Genomic DNA, 17,989 nt, shown 5'->3' on the forward strand with positions numbered 1-17,989 from the left:
GATAGAACCGTAAATCTCAAAGCTCAGTGAAGGTCTCACCATTTCGGGAAGATCTAAAAATCCCGTGCTAAGCGTGCCCTTTGGTTGACAATCGAATCGGGATTGGCAAGTTTAAACTGGATTTTCTTCATAATTTTTTCTTTCTTTCTTTCGCCATTTTAGTACAAGAGCTTTATTGGGTTTTGTCTTCTTCCATCTTTTTCTGATCTTGTTACTGGCGAATCCTTACAAAATCTCAAACGTTCAGATTTTGAATTGGTTTGGACCTAGATAATTCAAGATCCCGCCCGAATTGAAACCCTAGGTGTTTGACTGGCACCTATAAGTAGTGTCTCAAGACACATCAAAAAGGGTTCCTAGAGGGGAGAACGACCCGGGGGGAAACGATCTGCATATTTTTTTTAGAACCCTTTTAGCTTCTAAAATTACCCTTTCATGTTTCGGTGCGTACTTTAGTTGTGGTAGCGATTTAGAACTGATTTGGTTTCGAGGCTTGAATTTAATCAAGGTAAGAGAGTAGACCCGACGTCGACGCCCCGTTCACTGCACCACCAACAGGTAAAATCTGATGCAATTTTGACTTATCGTTTTGTTAAAATTATGTTAGCATAGAAAAAAAAAATCATGTTTTAATGTCTTGTTGTTCCGTTTGTGATTCGAAAACATTTTCGCATTTCTTAGTTCGCGTAGTTGCTACAGTCGACGAATGGTGAATAAACATTGAGGTTCATGTCTTAGTTTCCACCATTTTATTGATATCTGAATATGTTTTTATGAAGGTTCCATGAATTAAATCATGTTAATCTGTTTCTAGAGTTTCTGAATGTGAAGTTCTTTTCCTCTGTTTTTTTTTTGAGAAATCTAGTCCATCATGTTCCTTTTCTTCCCTTCTCCTCAGCATTAACTTAACCATGTCTGCTTGTCCTTCTTCACTGGCCTTTAAACCCCTTTGTCTCTCTTTTCTACATCCATATGTATGATATATATGTATATAGGTGTTTGTACATGTATTTGTTAAATATGTAGTGACAGGTTATGTAAATGAAAAGTTACTAGTAGTAAAAACCTAACTTGAATACTATAAAACTTTGAGAGGATTATGTTTTTTCTAAGCCGGTTGGTTGTTGTTATTTTTTTGGTTCACTTTATACATACGCCACAAATATATAAACAACGTATACAGTGTGTATAAAAGTAGTATACAATTGTATATTATGGACCTAGGGGCTAATCAGTTGCTTAAGCTATGGTTTAGGTTTTCCTCTATTTCTCGAAGTCATATTAGTAGATTGTTACCGTTTCAGTCATAATAGAAGTCGTCTAATATGTTTGAGCATTGTTCTGAATTTTCGTAAAGAGGTACTAAATATTTGATTAGGAAGATTTTCTATACCTGGGATTTGCGTTATTCTCAAGTAGTGAGTTGCCTATGTTCTTTTTTTTTTTCATTTCAACGTAGTGTTAGTGATAGTTTGCCTAATTTTTATACCACTTAGTCTAGATACTCGTTTATAGTCGCCTTTGCTTAGTATTTTTGCTGGCTTGTAAACAGCCAGAACCAAGGGTGTGGTGATAAAGGTTGTGACGAGAGCCATCATAACCATGATAGCAAAAGTCTGATCATTCAATACCTGCATGAGACATAGAGTAAATAACTTAAAGCTGAAAGGGATAACCTGACTTCACAGAGCAATAAGACACTAGACGAGCATTACCTTTCGATCTTTACCAATATTGAGGACAATCAGTTCCACTAATCCCTTACTGTTCATAAGAATCCAAGAGCAAGAGCATCATTTTTAGGAATCTTCAGGAGAAGGGCAACTATAAAAGTGCCAACAATCTTCCCAAAACAAGCAGCAAATATAACCAGAACTAGAAAACCCCATGATTGTATGCCTTGGATTGTAGCAATATTCATGCATTTGCAACTTCACATAGAGCATGTTTCTTTGTTTATTTTAGTGTGAAAATTTGATTAATTGTTCATGTCTTTAAGGTCCTCATTCATGTATATGTTTGTAATGACTTTCTTGAATTTACGAGTTGTGAATTGAATGATAGTGCTACTTTACTTCGTTTACATATTTTTTTTTATAAAAGAACTATATCATTACTCTAATACTCTGTTATTTTTCTTTGTTTCGCATGTACAACCGTAGCCGAAGAGTTTCACTTCGAAACTCAACGACACCGCTTACGGAGTTCGCACCCCTGCATTGTCTACTTTCTCACTTTGCTTGAGCGGAAAGTTGGCCGAATAGCGCTACCCCTTATGAAAGCCGAAATGGCTTTTTATCATTTTCATATCCCTTTGATTTGCTTATCCGTGTGTTTAAAACTCCCTATGTGACTAACCTTTTATTTCCATCTTTGTGTTATTGCTAAGACCTAAATTACCATCTAATTTATAGCTAACATTCAACAAAATGTTTTAGGTTGTCATCCGTTCTGTTTTACAAATCAAGAAACATTTTTCAAATCAAATTCCATTATTTGCGTTAGACTAAGTAGTAACGTAATAGATTTTTGAGAACGTATACCTAATTAATTTCCTTTTCTAACATGAAATAAGATGTTTCCAATTAGGCAGCCTTTCAACATGTCAAGTTTGATTTCTTAAAGCAATTTAATTTTTTTTCCATATAAGAAACTTGAGCCTCTTGGAAGTCTTTACATCAAGATAATTGCTACCATAGCTAAAATTGACATTTACAAATATTCCCTTTCTTTGAACATATTTAGTTAGTTACGTCCCTCTCAACACCTAGATTTTAAACTTTTTTTTACATTTACACTTAGCCTAATTAGCATAAGTCCGGTCTGTTAACCATTGTTAATGGGTCTTAAAGGATGCTTAATACCTTCCCTTTAGACTAATTGAACCCTTACCTAGAATCTTAAGTTTCGTAGACAGTAAAACGGAGTTAACTTTAGGTGCCCTAATTCACCATAAATAATTAGGTGGCGACTCCCTAACTTTAATTAACCCCGGAATTACCGGAATGTTGTAAACCATTTTGACTCCGGTTAAAATGGGGTATAACAGCTTGGCGACTCCACCGGGGACTACTTAGGTTCTAACCATAACAGACTTAGTTTTTAATTAGGCTTTGTGTGCTAACCTAGTCACTTTATTTGCTTAAACTGTTTCACATGCTATAATTGTTTGCATGATATATTGTTTTGTTTGATATAAATTGTTTATGTGTTACTTGCTTTTTTAAATTGTCATTTCGTTTCATTTTCCTCCACTCCAGGAAAATTCACACAAATTCACACACTTAAAGCGGTTTCGCGGTTCGCGGCCGTGCACTATTAAATCACCCTCCAGTTGGATCGATCTTGTGGATTTAGTCGATCGGCGGTGCAGTCGACAGCCACGGACTTTCCACTCCCATGTTGTCCACTTGGGAGAGCCTTGTGTCGTAGGAAACCAACTCTTAGTCAACCTAGAGTAGAGCTAAACCAACACCCTGTATTAGGAGCATACATTTCATGACCTAGGAGGTTTAATACACTTGGTGTATTTAGCCCATTAGATGACTTTACCCAAACGTCCAAGTGGTTTCACGACCCCGAGTGACACTAATCATACTTTATGTGTATGTTTGAAGGATAATCGTGCCTAAATGTTGACTATTTGCTCTAACTAATTAAACTTTAGGAGGGAGGGAATGACTAACGTTTCTATGACAGGTATGGATTTGCATTGGAGTACATCTGTGATAAAAAACCGACGAGAACCGAGGACATCGCAAAATGGAGCTAGAAGTTGTATTTACTTTACTTAGATTAGGAAACATTTTATGTTGTACTCATTTGATATGTAATAAATATTACATTACTTTTGTATTTTATTTTGGGAAATAGAACTTGTTTAATTAGCCAAAAGCAATGGGATGACGTATTATGGCACACTTTACCCTTCAAACAAACGTTAGGCCTACCTCTGGCACAAAGAGGTCCCATGCATTTTAGGACGCATTATTGTTTGATATACTCGTTTACATTTGTTTGACAACTTGTTTGACTTTATTTGCTACATGACTTACTTGACTCTACGTGATCATGACTTTACCTAGACATGTTAATGAGACTGATATCATTTGCATTTTATGTTTCCTTTTTCTTATTATGCTTCTTTTTATTTTTATTCCCAAAAGAGTTGATTCGTGTTGACACTCGAGCTGGCCGACCACCCTTACCTCACAAGGTCAAAGACGTCATCATTACCTTGACGTAGTTGGGTTGTTCGAGGAAAGGAAATTATTATGTCTGATCCATTCCAAAACACTCCCACCGTCCAAATTTATCCAACCCAGCATATACAAGGGGCACATTTTGTCACTCCTAACGCACAATATGTTCCTCCGGTATATGCAGCGGAAACACAAGCCTTTTTTAACCCAGTAGCGGTCAGGTTCCAGCCCGAGGTGGATCAATACGAGGAAATGGATAAGGAAGCAAAAGCAAGGGCGGATGATATGTTGTTAAAAGAGATCCACAGTCTCAAAGAGGCAATGAGAAACCTTCAAGTTTCTAGAGGAAGCAAGAGTGTAGAATATGAAGACCTCTGTGTTCAGCCTGATGTCGATTCACCCGTAGGCTACAAGCTACCGAAATTTGATACATTTAATGGGAAAGGCGACCCTCATACGCACAAATCCAACCATATATAAAGGACGATTATGCAAGATTTCACCCAACAATAGATCATCATTAGTTAATATGATTTTCGGGTCACAAGTGTCCACTTCTTTAGAGTGAGTCTCGATAAGCTTTTCATGCAAGGGAAGTGCCGACAATGCTACATCTTCCTTTTTCGTGTCTTCTTCGTCAATATTACAGCATGAGGCCTTGGTATCATAGTGAGAAATCTTCATCTAAAACCAACTTGGCAAGAATTCCTCCAATGTTATCGGACAACGTGGCTTTTAATAGTAAGTTTCCTCGATCTTTGGTTTCTTCACATTATTCTTTACCCTATGCTTCTTTGGTCATTTTATCATCTTTCCTCTTGTCACTTGCTTACTTGGCTCTCTTCGTGAGCTCATTTTGCAGCGTCTCCGTCAAGTCACCAAAGTCCATCCTTCATCATCAGTGTGATCAACACGAGATTGACTTTTCTCTAAAGATTTCTCCTTCACTATTTCTTCATGAATTATAGGAAGGCACAATGGCGTGTTAACATCGATGGGATAAAAGTCACCAAATCTAATCATTTTCAGTGATGATGCAGTAAGAATATCTCCACATTCATGTCTTTCAAAAAAGTTGCAAAGAACTACGGGATCCAGCGAGCCAAATATGACAGAGACTTGATACAAACTTTCCTTCTCATCTTCGAGCAATATCATTCCTTCATGGGCCAAATCCATGACCTTTTCTTTGAAGATGAAACACTTTTTTAATAGGGTGACCCATCAACCGATGACACTTGCAGTAATTTGGATCATTAGTCCTCCCAGCTTTATCTGGCCGCTTCATTTCGGGTAACTCAATAAGTTTCAATGCAAGAAGTTCTTCAAATATTGCTGGAACATCTGAGTCTAGGAATGGATACTCTTTCGCTTCCATTTCCTTTAAAGTTAGCTTTCTATCGACATTATTTTGGAAAGATGTAGCCTTCACACTTTCCTTCTTGCTTAGCTTTGTGGTGGCCTTTAATGGTCCGGCGTTAACATTCATTGACTCTTTGCTCTCAGACTTTGGCACAAACTTGCCCCATCTCTTCACTTCTAGATTGTCTTTCCCTTTGCGAGGCTCATAAACAGATGGCCCTTGATTTTCGTTTGAGGAAATGCTTAACTCTATATCGTGAGCACATGTAGTCAATTCTTCAAAGGTCTTGGGCTTGATTCCTTGTAGGATATAAAGAAGTCCGCAGTGCATTCCTTGGATGCACATTTCTATTCCGGAAGCCTCACTAAGTCTATCTTTGCTATTCAGGCTTGCATTCCTCAATTAATGACGGGTTCATCCTTCCATTGATGCATATTTATAAGTTCAACCATGCTTACAGTACGCCTTGTGCTATAGAAGCAGTTGAGAAATTCATGTTCAAGTTGCTCCCAGCTATCAATAGAACCATCCTCAAGATCTGTATACCAGTCAAAAGAATTCCCTTGCAAGGAGCGCACAAACTGTTTAGCAAGATAATCCCCACAGGTTCCAGCATTATTGCAAGTTTCAACAAAGTGTGCAACATGCTGCTTCAGATTTTCTTTTCCATCAAATTGTTAAAATTTCGGAGGTTGATAACCTGCAGGCATTTTTAAACCATCAATCCTTGAAGTGTATGGCTTGGCGTATGTAACAGAATACTTGGCAGCAACATAATACTTGTCTTCAATGGTTTCTATAATGAAGTCCTTCAATTGATGAATTAGAATTAATCCTTCAGAGGATACTTGTAGTTCTTCAGCAACATGTACTTGCTTTGTAGATGGATCTCCTTTTTCTTGTGCTATAGGATGCTTTCCAGGTGCATGACTCGAATCCCTCTCCATCACACTGTCGAATCTGTCTGTCAACTTGACGATTCGATTATCTTATTCTTGCACATATTTTGTTAAGTCACCAATCCCCTTCGTCAAGCTCGCAAATTGTTCTTCAACAGGTGAGGTGTTAATCATCATTGCTGGGATGGCTGTTGTAGATGATGGAGCAAAACATGGATTTTCCCTCAAACTGAAATTCGAGCGGAAAAGATTGCGTGGAGTGATTGGGGCAGATCCGGTGATCAAGGCAGCATTATCATCTTGGATGATAAGATTCTTTGTTTGAAGTGGGATAAGCCGTGCCAACGTCTTTTCAACGATATCAGCGATATTCTCTCCTTCTTCCAATCCATTGGAGAGACTCTTGCCCCCTTTAAGGATTGAATTTTAAACACAGGAACTGATGCAGACGACTATTGAGATGCTTGTTGTCCTAGCAAGTTCACCTTGTTCCTGGTGATGGGTCCCAAACTGCCCATAGTAGTATCCAGTATGTTCTCCACCTCAGAGGAAAACTTGGAATCAGTAGCTTTAGCAGCAGTAGATTTTGCGTTGATCTTCTGTGATGCCATTTCAGTGTTCTTAAAATTTGATGATTAATGTGAAGAGATAAGAGGTAGATATTGCACCACTGGGCGTGCCAAAATTTGTAACCAACATATTTTCGAGTCAAGAAAAATAAATAATCAAGATAGGAAAACTGAGTAACAAAATTTAGTATTTTATTTCAAGAATGTTGAGTGTTACAATCTCTATATAATCCTCTGATTCTCTAACAATAACATAAACTAGGTTGAACTTGAATTTGATTTAGATTCAAGGGCTTGAGTAGCTTGATCTTGAATCTTCGTCTTTGAATTTGGACTTGGATTATTTGCCACAAACAAGTAACTTGATCTTGAACGCCTTGATATTTGTCTTCATTCTTAATCTTTAACTTGGACTTGAACTTGTAGCTTGTAGAGAAATATGTGGTATTTAATCCACGAGTTCTCTTCTATCTTCTTGTTCTTAATTCCTCCCTTGTGAGTTATAAGGACCCCCTATTTATAGTTTTAGGGGAGGTGTAGCTCTGTGATTTGATTGGTCGGTTTGAACTAACCAATCATATTCATCCGGTGACAAGCTCCAATTTGGTTGGCCAGAACATGTTATCCGTACACTTGGCATGATTTCATTAACTCATTAATTTGACTTGGATTTCCACCTCATTCGACACGTGGCATGGGCCTGGATTTTGTGATGGGCTTGGACTTTGGGCTATTAAAGTGGGCTCATCATTTTGGAGCCCAATTAAATGGACTAACCCCGAGCTTTTAAAACTGGATGACATTATTTTGACTATTTTGTTGTATTTAATATAGTCCAATTAATTTATGGATTTAAATCCATTAAAATTTAAATGACAACACCACCTTCCAAAGATATTGGCTAATTGTCTTTATTACTTACTGTGTACTATTAAGGTGCAATAACTATAGGGGGATCAAGCAGCTAAGCCACACTATTAAAATCTGGGAGTGGGTGGTCGAGATGAGGATGAGGAGGGATGTGTTGATATCCGAGAACCAGTTCGAACGATCGACTACAAAAGCTATTCATCTTATCAGGAGATTGGTTGAGCAGTATACGGATAAAAAGAGAGACTTACACATGGTGTTCATTGACTCGGAGAAGGCATATGATAAAGTCCCTCGGGAGGTTCTTTGGAGATGCTTAGAGTCTAGAGGTGTGCCTGTGGCCTACATCAGGGAAATTAAGGACATATACGAGGGTGCCAAGACCCAGGTTAGGATAGTGGAAGGTGATTCAAAACACTTTCCGATCGTGATGGGGTTGCACTAGGGATCAACCCTTAGCCGTTTCTATTTGCCTTAGTGATGGATGAGTTGACGCGACATATTCAAGAAGAGGTGCCGTGGTGTATGTTATTTACAGACGACATAGTTTTGATTGACAAGACGCGTAGTGGATTTAACGATAGGCTGGAAGTTTGGAGAATGACCTTAGAATCTAAAGGTTTCAGGTTAAGCAGGACTAAGACGGAATACACGGAGTGCAAGTTCAGTGACGTGACGCAGGAGACAGATGTAGAAGTGAAGATCGAGGCACAAGTTATACCTAAAAGAAGAAGCTTCAAGTATCTTGGGTTTGTAATACAAAGGGACAGGGAGATTAACGATGATGTGGCACACCGTATTGGAGCAGGGTGATGAGGGAAGCAAGACTAAGATGGTTCGGGCATGTGAAGAGGAAGAGTAAGGATGCACCAGTTAGGAGGTATGAGAGATTAGAGGTCACAGAAGTTAGGAGAGGCAGAGGTAGGCCGAAGAAGAACTGTGGGAGGTGATAAGATAGGACATGACATCCTTTCAGCTGATTGCGGACCTGACCTTAGATAAAAAGATTTGGAGATCGAAGATTAGGATAGAAAGTTAGCAGGTAGTTGAGTTTTGTTGCGTTGTGTGTGCGAGAGGTGGGGGCTAGCCTTTCCATCTCCTTTCTTCCCTTTTCTTAGTAGAGTATCTAGGTATCGCGTAGAGTATTACCTTTATGTGTGCCTTATGTATGTATTACTATGTGTTGCTCCATTTATTTTCTATCTTGATATTTTACTGGCCTATTTTTCTTGCAATTCTGCATTGACTATGTTTCTTTTTGAGCCGAGGGTCTATCGAAAACAACCTCTTTACCCCAAAAAGGTTGAGGTAAGGTCTGCGTGCATCCTACCCTCCCAGACCCCACTTTGTGGAATTACACTGGGTTTTTGTTGTAGTTGTATGTACTATTAAGGTAAGCAATTAATCAAGATCAAAATGATTGAGTGTATATATATATGTACTCGCATAATAGCTTTGTGCGACATCTTTGCTTTTATTTTTGGTCAAATAGAAAATTTTTATTCAACCAAGTGAGATAGTTTAGTACACCACTGATCCTGTTTTGACTTTGGGATCAGATCTCATGTTTCCTTATCTAAGCTATTACAGAGACGAAATACAAAACTAGCCTAGACAGGGTACTTTTGCAGATGATCTAACATCCTCTGCCATGTGCATTTAGATTGCCCTCTAATATGTAATTGTAATACAATCTCCCTGATTCTATGTACTGCAACTCTACTTTCTTTGTTGAATCTTCTAGCATTCCTTTCTGCCCATACATGATAGATCACTGCTGCACTGAGGAATCCTAGAATTTCTAATCTTGGCCTCTTGTTCTTGACCTGCTAAGACAACCATTGCACTTCTTCCTCCCAAGTACCTATCTGTTTCTGTATACCCAGCCAAGTTAAGACTGTTTGCCATATATATTTTGAGTAAGTGCAATCAAAGAACAAGTGGTGCACAGTCTCTACAGCTTGTGAAGAACACAACACACACTCTAGAGGCACCTGTAGGTTCCATATGGCAAGTCTATCTACTGTAGCCAATCTACTTTGTACTGCAAGCCAGAGGATGAAATAGTGCCTTGGTAATGCACCAGATGATAGTAACAGACTCTTCCAACTAGGCCTTGGTAATTGAGGAAACAATGAAGTATAAGCCTTCTTTATACTGAACCTCCCCCCCCCCCCCCCCCCCCCAACTTCAAATTGATCCAGATGCGTGATGGCATTGTTTTTAGGAAACCATGCTTTAGCCTCAAATATTTTCCTAACTATCCAGCATGCCTGTTTAGGAGTATTCATATTTGCAAGGTCCTGGCTCTTGACATAGTATCCATGAATCCACTGAACCCAAAGAGTTTCTTTTTTATGTGTCAATGCCTACAATAACTTATAGATTGCAGCCTTGTTCCATTGTTCAAAAGCAATGACATAGAGTCTACCTGCAACCTTTGGTTGGCAGATAGCATCCCAGAACACTAGTGCCTTTTTTGAAAACACGTTACTACCAGTCCATAGGAAAACTCTGCATATAGTATTGACCATTTTTATCACCTTCTTAGGCAACAGGAAAACCTGCCCCTAGTATGTATTCATTTCAAACAGCATACTTTCGATCAATTGTAGTCTTCCACTATAAGATAGCAATTTGGAAGTCCAGCAACTTACTCTAGTTGTTATCTTCTCTACTAGTGGAAGACATTGTTGAATATTAAGCTTCCTGGAGGAAAAAGGAAACCCTAAGTATGTGAAAGGGATTGCACCTGTAGTGAAATGCATTTCTTGTATCATCTGTTCTTTGAAGGACTCTGGTACGCCAGCCACTTAAAAAACACTCTTATCCATGTTGGCTTGCAACCCTGAGACTTTGGAGAAGTGCTCAAAAGCCTGTAGTATCAGTTGTATGGACCACTTATTTGCTCTACAACATAGAATGAGATCATCAGCAAAACATATATGTGCAAGTTGTAATCTGTGACATTTAGGATGGTAATTAAAGTTAGGATCATGTTTCAACTGTTGAGAGACCTATTTAAATACTCCATAACAAGGACAAACAGATAAGGGCACATAGGATCCCCTTGTCTGAGTCCTTTTTTTGCTTGGAATTCTTCTGTCAAGGAACCATTGATCAATATTGAGTATCTAACTGTGGAGACACAAGTCAAAATCCAATGCACCATCTTGTCAGGCAGCCCATATTCAGTCAAAACCATCCTAAAAAATCCCCACTCCACAGAATCATAGGCCTTTCTAAGTTCTATCTTCATACAACATCTGGGTGACACATGCTTCTTACCATACCCTTTAATCAGTTCACGAGCCACTATTACATTGTGTAAAATACTCATCCCCCCTATAAAAGTAGATTGAGAAGGACCTACCAAACTATCTACTACTAGTCAGAATCTTGCCAATAAGCTTATACATAGTAGTACGACATGCAATAGGCCTAAATTCATTAACATAATTGGGATTAGCTACTTTAGGTACCAATGTAACTGTAGTAAAGTTCATACTCCTCAACAATTTTCCATTATCAAAGAACTGTAAGATAGCTTGTGTTACCTCTTCACCTATCAGGGACCAATATTCTTTGAAAAATTCTGCAGGGAAACCATCAACCCCAGGAGCTTTGTCATTTGGTAAACTCTTCAAAGCTTGGTATATCTCCCCTCTAGTAACAGGCTGAATAAGTTGTCTTTGTTGTTCTGGTGTTAAGCATGGCCCATCCTTAGCAATTGAAGGATCAAGACAAGGATGTCATCAGCTGAGGTTCCCAGCAACTGCCTAAAGAAGGTGATAAACTCCTGTTTTATCGGCTGAGGATCTGTAATTCTTATCCTTTGACTATCTAGATTGATGCCACTTTATTACTTGTCTGTCTAGCCTTCAAATGAGCATGGAAGAATTTAGAATTAGAGTCCCCATGAGCTATCCGTGTAGCTCTTGATTTCTATCTAAGCACTTGCTCATATATTGTGTCCCATTTATGCAGCTGCACAATCAACTCTCTTTCAAGGGTGATCAATGTATTATCAAACAAATTGAATTTGATCTGAGTTTGTACCATCTGTAGTCTTCCTCTCAAATCATCAACTTTAGTCCCCAGGGTAGACATATTGTGATTAATATATTTGGTTTGAGCCCCCAACATTTGTAACTTCCTCCAAATCTTAAACATAGTATGTCCTTGCACCTGGGCTCCCCAGACTTTGTGAACCAAGTCTTTGAATTCACCTTGTTGCAGCATAATTGTAAGTAGTCTGAATAGTTTCTTGGCAGGTTAAAATGTAACACTTGTGTTGAACACTATTGGAGAATGGTCAGAGCAGCTTGGGTTCTCAAAGATAGCCTCCACCTGAGTATACTTAAGGAACTATTGATAGTTCCCCAATATCCAGTCTATTTTGCTATATATTCTTGCAGAAGCATCCCTTTTGTTACACTAGGAGAACTCGCATCCCTTTTTAGTGACATGTCCCACACCCAAATCCTCTATACACTCAACAAAGTCTTGTATTTCATGCAGTTGAACTGGAGCAGCATTAATTCTATCCTCCACTGAAGTACAGGTGTTTAAGTCTCCCAATAAAAGCCAAGGGTCCCTTATAGATGGATGCAGCAATCTGAGTTCCTCCCATACTTCCTTCCTACCCTCATTAGTGTTATATCCATATATAAATGTCATATAAGTTGCAAAGTTTGAGCTTCTATCCTCAACATAACAATGCACAAGCTGAGAAGTTGTCTTTGTCACATTGACCTGCACATTTTGGTGTTTCCACCACAGCCATATTCTTCCATTTGGCTCAACTGTATAATCATTATAGCAAGTCCATTCAGCACCAAGGATCTTCTGTACTTTATCTGCTCTCCTTTGCTTTATTTTAGTTTCCAAACAACCCAAGAGATCAATTCTTTATTTAAACAAAAAGGATCTCAAATCTTTTTGCTTAAAGGGCTGGTTCAGGCCCCTAATATTCCAGGAGCAGAATATCATGGGGGTTTGATTAAGGGCTGCTTAGGACCCTTTACCAGTTGCTCTCCTTCTACAAACCCCAACTTGCTGAGCTAACTCTGACGTAGCATAACAGGATCAGGCTCTAGTTCCTTGGTATCAGTTTCCCCTTCACTCACTACTTGCTTACTATGAGTATTATTAGCCTTGGTTCCTGAAGTAGTTGCTTGGTTCATTCCCTGCTTCTGGGGAGCTGAGTTCTGTGGAACACCTACTGCACCTACCTCCTTAGCTTGCCATTGTGTTGGGGGAGGGTGATACTTCTTCTTTTTAGGCTCACCACCAGGCTTAGGATTAGCAGTATGAGTCACCTGTGTAGGAGCCTGCTCCTTAGGTAGTTTCTCTGCTTTCTTCTATTACTCCTGGGCTGCATTTACTGGAATTTTTTTTGTCTCATGGCCTAAGGACATACAATCTTGGCAATACATTGGCCACCAATCATAATCTACCTCCTGGATTCTAAATTGTCCCTTTGCTTCTTCTATTAACATCTGTTCAGGTAATGGTTGAGTAACATCAACCTCTATGAGCATTCTAGCATAGAACAACCTCTCTTCATCTGCAGTTAACCTATCAGTACAAATTGGCTTACCCACATAACTTGCAATCCTTCCTAAGTTCTCTGTGTCCCAATACTCTACTGGTAAGTTTGGAAAATTGACCCAGAGAGGTATCTCTCTAATGGATTCCTTACCCCTTAGAAAACCAATTGTCCATTTCTTGAGAACCATAAGTCTATAGTCAAATGTGTAAGGCCCATTTTCCAGCACATCCAGTTTATCCTGTTCATTCTCAAATTTGAAAATATAGTACCCTTCATCATGAAGAAATATCCTAGGTGTTGATACAAAGTTCCAGATCGCATAGACCTATTTTAACATTTGCTTAAATGGAGGGTTTGTTCTAACTACATATCCAATTAGGGCACAGTCCCATTTCTCCTTTTGTTTCTCAATTCCATCTATACTCAATTTCATAACCTGCTTAACCTCCTTTAGTACATGTGGATAATAAGAGAGTTGTTTACCTCGGTGAGGAGCTCGATTATTCCTTGGATGAACCTCTGGGCCTGCGGCTTGACTTCCCATCGAGAATGTGAGTTTCCTAGCTGCTTAAGCAGCTATTGTTTTCTCCACTGGGATAGAATCAGGTGTCTCTATAGCTACTGGTGCACTGGGTCATTGTGTGACCTTCATCAGAGCCTGAGTGAGGCTTTCAGCATCACACCAGTCAAGCTGCGCATTAGGTTTAGTTCCTGGTAACCAGTTCAGCAGTTGTAATGGAGCTAAATGTTGTGGAATACCCGTTTCAGGTGTCACTACATGAGTGCTGTACTCCGGTGGCGCTACTGATGTATCAGTGGATGTAGCCGCCATCGTTACCGTTGCTTTCGTCGTTGCCGCCCCACGTTTTCTCACCATTTTGACCGTTAGGCTTAAGTTAGCTGACTTTTGCTTAACCTACGCCTAAGACTCCATTAGAGAGGAGCTAGGTTGAACAAGAAGCATCAGAACTTTTGGGAAATTTTCCGCGACATCTTTGCTTTGCTAAAAGAAGCTTTAGAAGATGGAGAAATCAGCAATCATTATGGTTTTCCTCACTTTTTTTCTTATTTTCTCTGGTAAGATTTCTTTTAATTTTCCTGCTCTACCATTTCAATGTCTAAAATACATTTTCACTTTAAGGGTTATTTAATTAAAAAATCATCATCTTGTCTAATAGTAATAGAAGCTAAAACTTTTTTAAATTTAGAGTTATCGAGTTTTGAGTGCACACGATGAATTATTTATATACACATTATTAAATTATTGTTGTTGCACCCGACCACCTTATGTTGTTCATCCTCCTATAAGAAGAGGCCCTATGAATGACGATATAATAAATTGACACATGAAAGAAGCTACCAGTTAGATATTTTTCGAATCGTAGACTGAACATTAATTTTTCCTAAAGGTTTAAGTTATATTCACTGGCAACATAATTTTTTTACATTACCAGTGTTTTTAACCTGAGATAACATGTTAACTACCATCTTTACGTGGTTATTAATTAAATCTTTTTGTAGGAGTTTATATATAATTACCTTATAATTTACCTACTTACGTAAATAGCCTTTTATATTTTAAGTGCATATAACTTAAATTCATTATGTAATTAACATTTCTTACGTTTGATTCAATCTTAGGTTCACCATCTCTTAAGGTGTTGGGACAAGTTCAGAAGTGTCGCTACTACATTAGATTGTGATATTCATTGCCCGAGAGGATCACATCAAATATGTCCCTACGGTATTTGTATTTGTTCTCCCGATATCGTTAGCTTAACCGCAAGGAGAGGAATGTCGAAGGGAGGGCTAGTGATAAACAAACAAGGATATCTTGCTATAGTTGTTCGGAAAATAAGCCTGTTTATTAACAAATGGTTTGACAAACATGCTTGTTTATTAGCAATACCAATTACTACAATAATAGAAGTGTCCTCCTAAAAATTAAAATGCCTATCAGATTGTTTGGAATTCATGGCATTTTGCACTCTTAACGTATGTCCCCTTTTGCGATTTGCATCTTATCCTATTTGTTTTTAATGACTTCCACCCAAATCTCTTTATTTCTTTGTAAAATGATAAAATCACTCTTTTTTCATTTTTTCTTGAGGGAAAAATAGGAAAGATATAATTAGTATGTCCCTAACTTTATTTTTTGTTCAATATCTATAGAATAAAAAAAAATCATTGCATGTTCCGGGGTTCATTAAAAAACTGGCCAACTAAAATTAAATAAAACGTGATCTTTATTTGAAGTTAAATACGTTTTCATCAGCCAAAAAGGCTGTAACACCTCGTACCTCCTCACTAAGCTACGTTCATGATTCGGGACTTAGAAATCAAGACGGGAGGTGTTGGGATTGGAAATCACCTTGGAACAATAAAATTACGACTTACGTCAAAAAGTACGGGACGTACTTCTTGGACATACCTCAAGAGGGAAAATCAGAAACCACTGGAATTTGACAATTCCAGGTATGGGCTAGATGTACGGGACATACATCAAAGTACGGGACGTACTTTTGTCCCGTACCTCGAGTGACAAAAATCATTGGCTCTGAAAAATGGTATATGAGGTACGCCCACATTGTATGGGCCGTACAATGTGCCCATACTTTCCCCGCTGCCGCAAATAATATAAATACGTGGGTTCAGTTCTTAATCCCACTTTTCATAGCCCAAAGCCCTAGCACGAAGTTCTACTCTCTCTACCATTAGAATTCATCAAGGTAAGCCTATTCTAATCATCCCAAGTGAATTCCAACGTATATTCATGAATATTAAATGAGAATTCATTGTTCCTTGCATAGGGTTTTCAAGAAAACCCATCTAAAGGATTCAAGACTAAAGCTTTTGGATTTCTCCTTCAAGTTCAGACCTTTTTACAAGTTTTGGAGTGGTACAGGTATGTAGGGTTTCTATCTACATGTGGGAACATCATTGTTCTTTCCCATGCCACGTTCTTCTATGATTATATGAAAGTTCATCAAAACTGGGGTTATTGACATGTTCATGATAACCCTAAGTACATGTACCATGATATACTATGTTTGTATGATTACTTCGTTATTGTGTTCTTGATACTCCATTTTGGTTATTGAGAATCTGTCCGTAATCCATGAAAACCCATGCTTTGCATTCCATGAGTTCTTAAATGCAAGATATGAACTATTACGTTTATTTTCGTGAAATTCTACATGCTTCCATGTTCTCATACAAGTCATACTATGTATCTATCTTCATGTTGTTGACGCCTAATTTTTGACCCCCGTAATTTACTTTAATTACCCAGAATCCTTCAATATTAAGCAGAGTGAAGTACGTATTTTTTTTAAGAAATCAAAATAATTTTCTAAAATTATTTAGTAAATAATTTACCAATTTTTTGGGTGAAATAATTTCTATAATATTATTTTAAGTATTTTTCACAATTATAATACTTTGGCTAAATTAACCAGAAAAGAGGATAATTTACCATAATTATTCTCTTAATTGTCTAAATTGTGACGAAAATATCAATTTGCAAAGTATTTTGCTCTGTTTAATGTAAGGAATCTGTTTAATTAAGTCAATTAGCCATTTTTACCCCTCAATTCTTATCTAGTCAATTTATTAGAATTTAATCATAATTAATTAAGTTTTAATTGTAATTGATTTTTGAAAATTGCCATTAAGCGGCTGTAATAGAAATAATTAGTTATTAGCCAATTATGGCAATAATTTAAACTAGCCAAATTTATTTAAGGTTTTTTGACATTTTTTTAAAAATTATTATTATTATTTTCTTTTAAATTTGGCCAATTAGTTTAAATGGGGTCTTATTTTAAATATCCAAATAGTGGACATCGTTTTAAAGTTGGGCTATTTGTTAAAATCTGCATTTTTTGCCCCGCCCATGTATACATGAATATACACGAGTATACTCGTATACCCATGTATATCATGTATACATACACCACAAATCAGTTTTTTAAAAAAATAATATATTGAGCCGAGTCCATCCCCAAAAATGACCAGACCCGGCCCAAGGCGGGCTTAAAGGGGTAACCCCCTTTCCACTTAACCATTTTCCTTCACCAAATGGCCCTTAAGAGACGATAAAGGGTTTCCTTTGAAGGAAACCCAAGCAGCCATGGGGCCACCCTCTCTCTCCTCTCGTCATCTCGCCATTTTTGGCAAATATTCAGAGGTGTAAGGCCTTTAACAGGCCTGGTATGGACGATTGAAGGCAATGCATTTATTGTCTCCTCCATTTTTCACCAAACTCTACCCAAACGAGGTGTAAGTAATCCTTTTCTTGCCTTTTTATCAAATTAACGTTCAAAACTCTGAGCTTTCTTAATGGTTTTTGTTTGCACTTGTTCGAATTTGAGGAATTTGATTAGTTCATGAAGAACCCTACGGATCGATCTTCTAACAACTTAATCTGGTCCTTTGATGTTGTTTTTTATTCAATCCTAGCCCTACAATACCGAATTATGAGGAGGAAATCCCAAAATTGGGATTTATCCCACATCGTGAACCTAGGGTTT

General features: G+C 38.0%; 1 protein-coding gene across 1 annotated transcript; it reads left to right on the plus strand.

The window, feature by feature from the left end:
* The first annotated feature begins 8,036 nt into the window (after positions 1-8,036).
* LOC132613148 (uncharacterized) lies at positions 8,037-8,716 on the plus strand. Its single transcript, XM_060327195.1, has 2 exons — positions 8,037-8,307; positions 8,442-8,716. The coding sequence occupies exons 1-2, from the start codon at positions 8,037-8,039 to the stop codon at positions 8,714-8,716; spliced, it is 546 nt and encodes a 181-aa protein (XP_060183178.1).
* Positions 8,717-17,989: the final 9,273 nt, after the last annotated feature.

Source organism: Lycium barbarum, chromosome 10 (genome assembly GCF_019175385.1).
Source record: "Lycium barbarum isolate Lr01 chromosome 10, ASM1917538v2, whole genome shotgun sequence".
Lineage (NCBI taxonomy): Eukaryota > Viridiplantae > Streptophyta > Magnoliopsida > Solanales > Solanaceae > Lycium > Lycium barbarum.

What these genes read in the sequence shown, in the direction of transcription:
- LOC132613148 (XM_060327195.1), top strand. Translation starts at nt 8,037, where the DNA reads ATGAGGATGAGGAGGGATGTGTTGATATCCGAGAACCAGTTCGAACGA. An exon ending in CCAGGTTAGGATAGTGGAAG is followed by an intron (nt 8,308 to 8,441) that starts GTGATTCAAAAC and finishes TGTTATTTACAG; the next exon opens with ACGACATAGTTTTGATTGAC.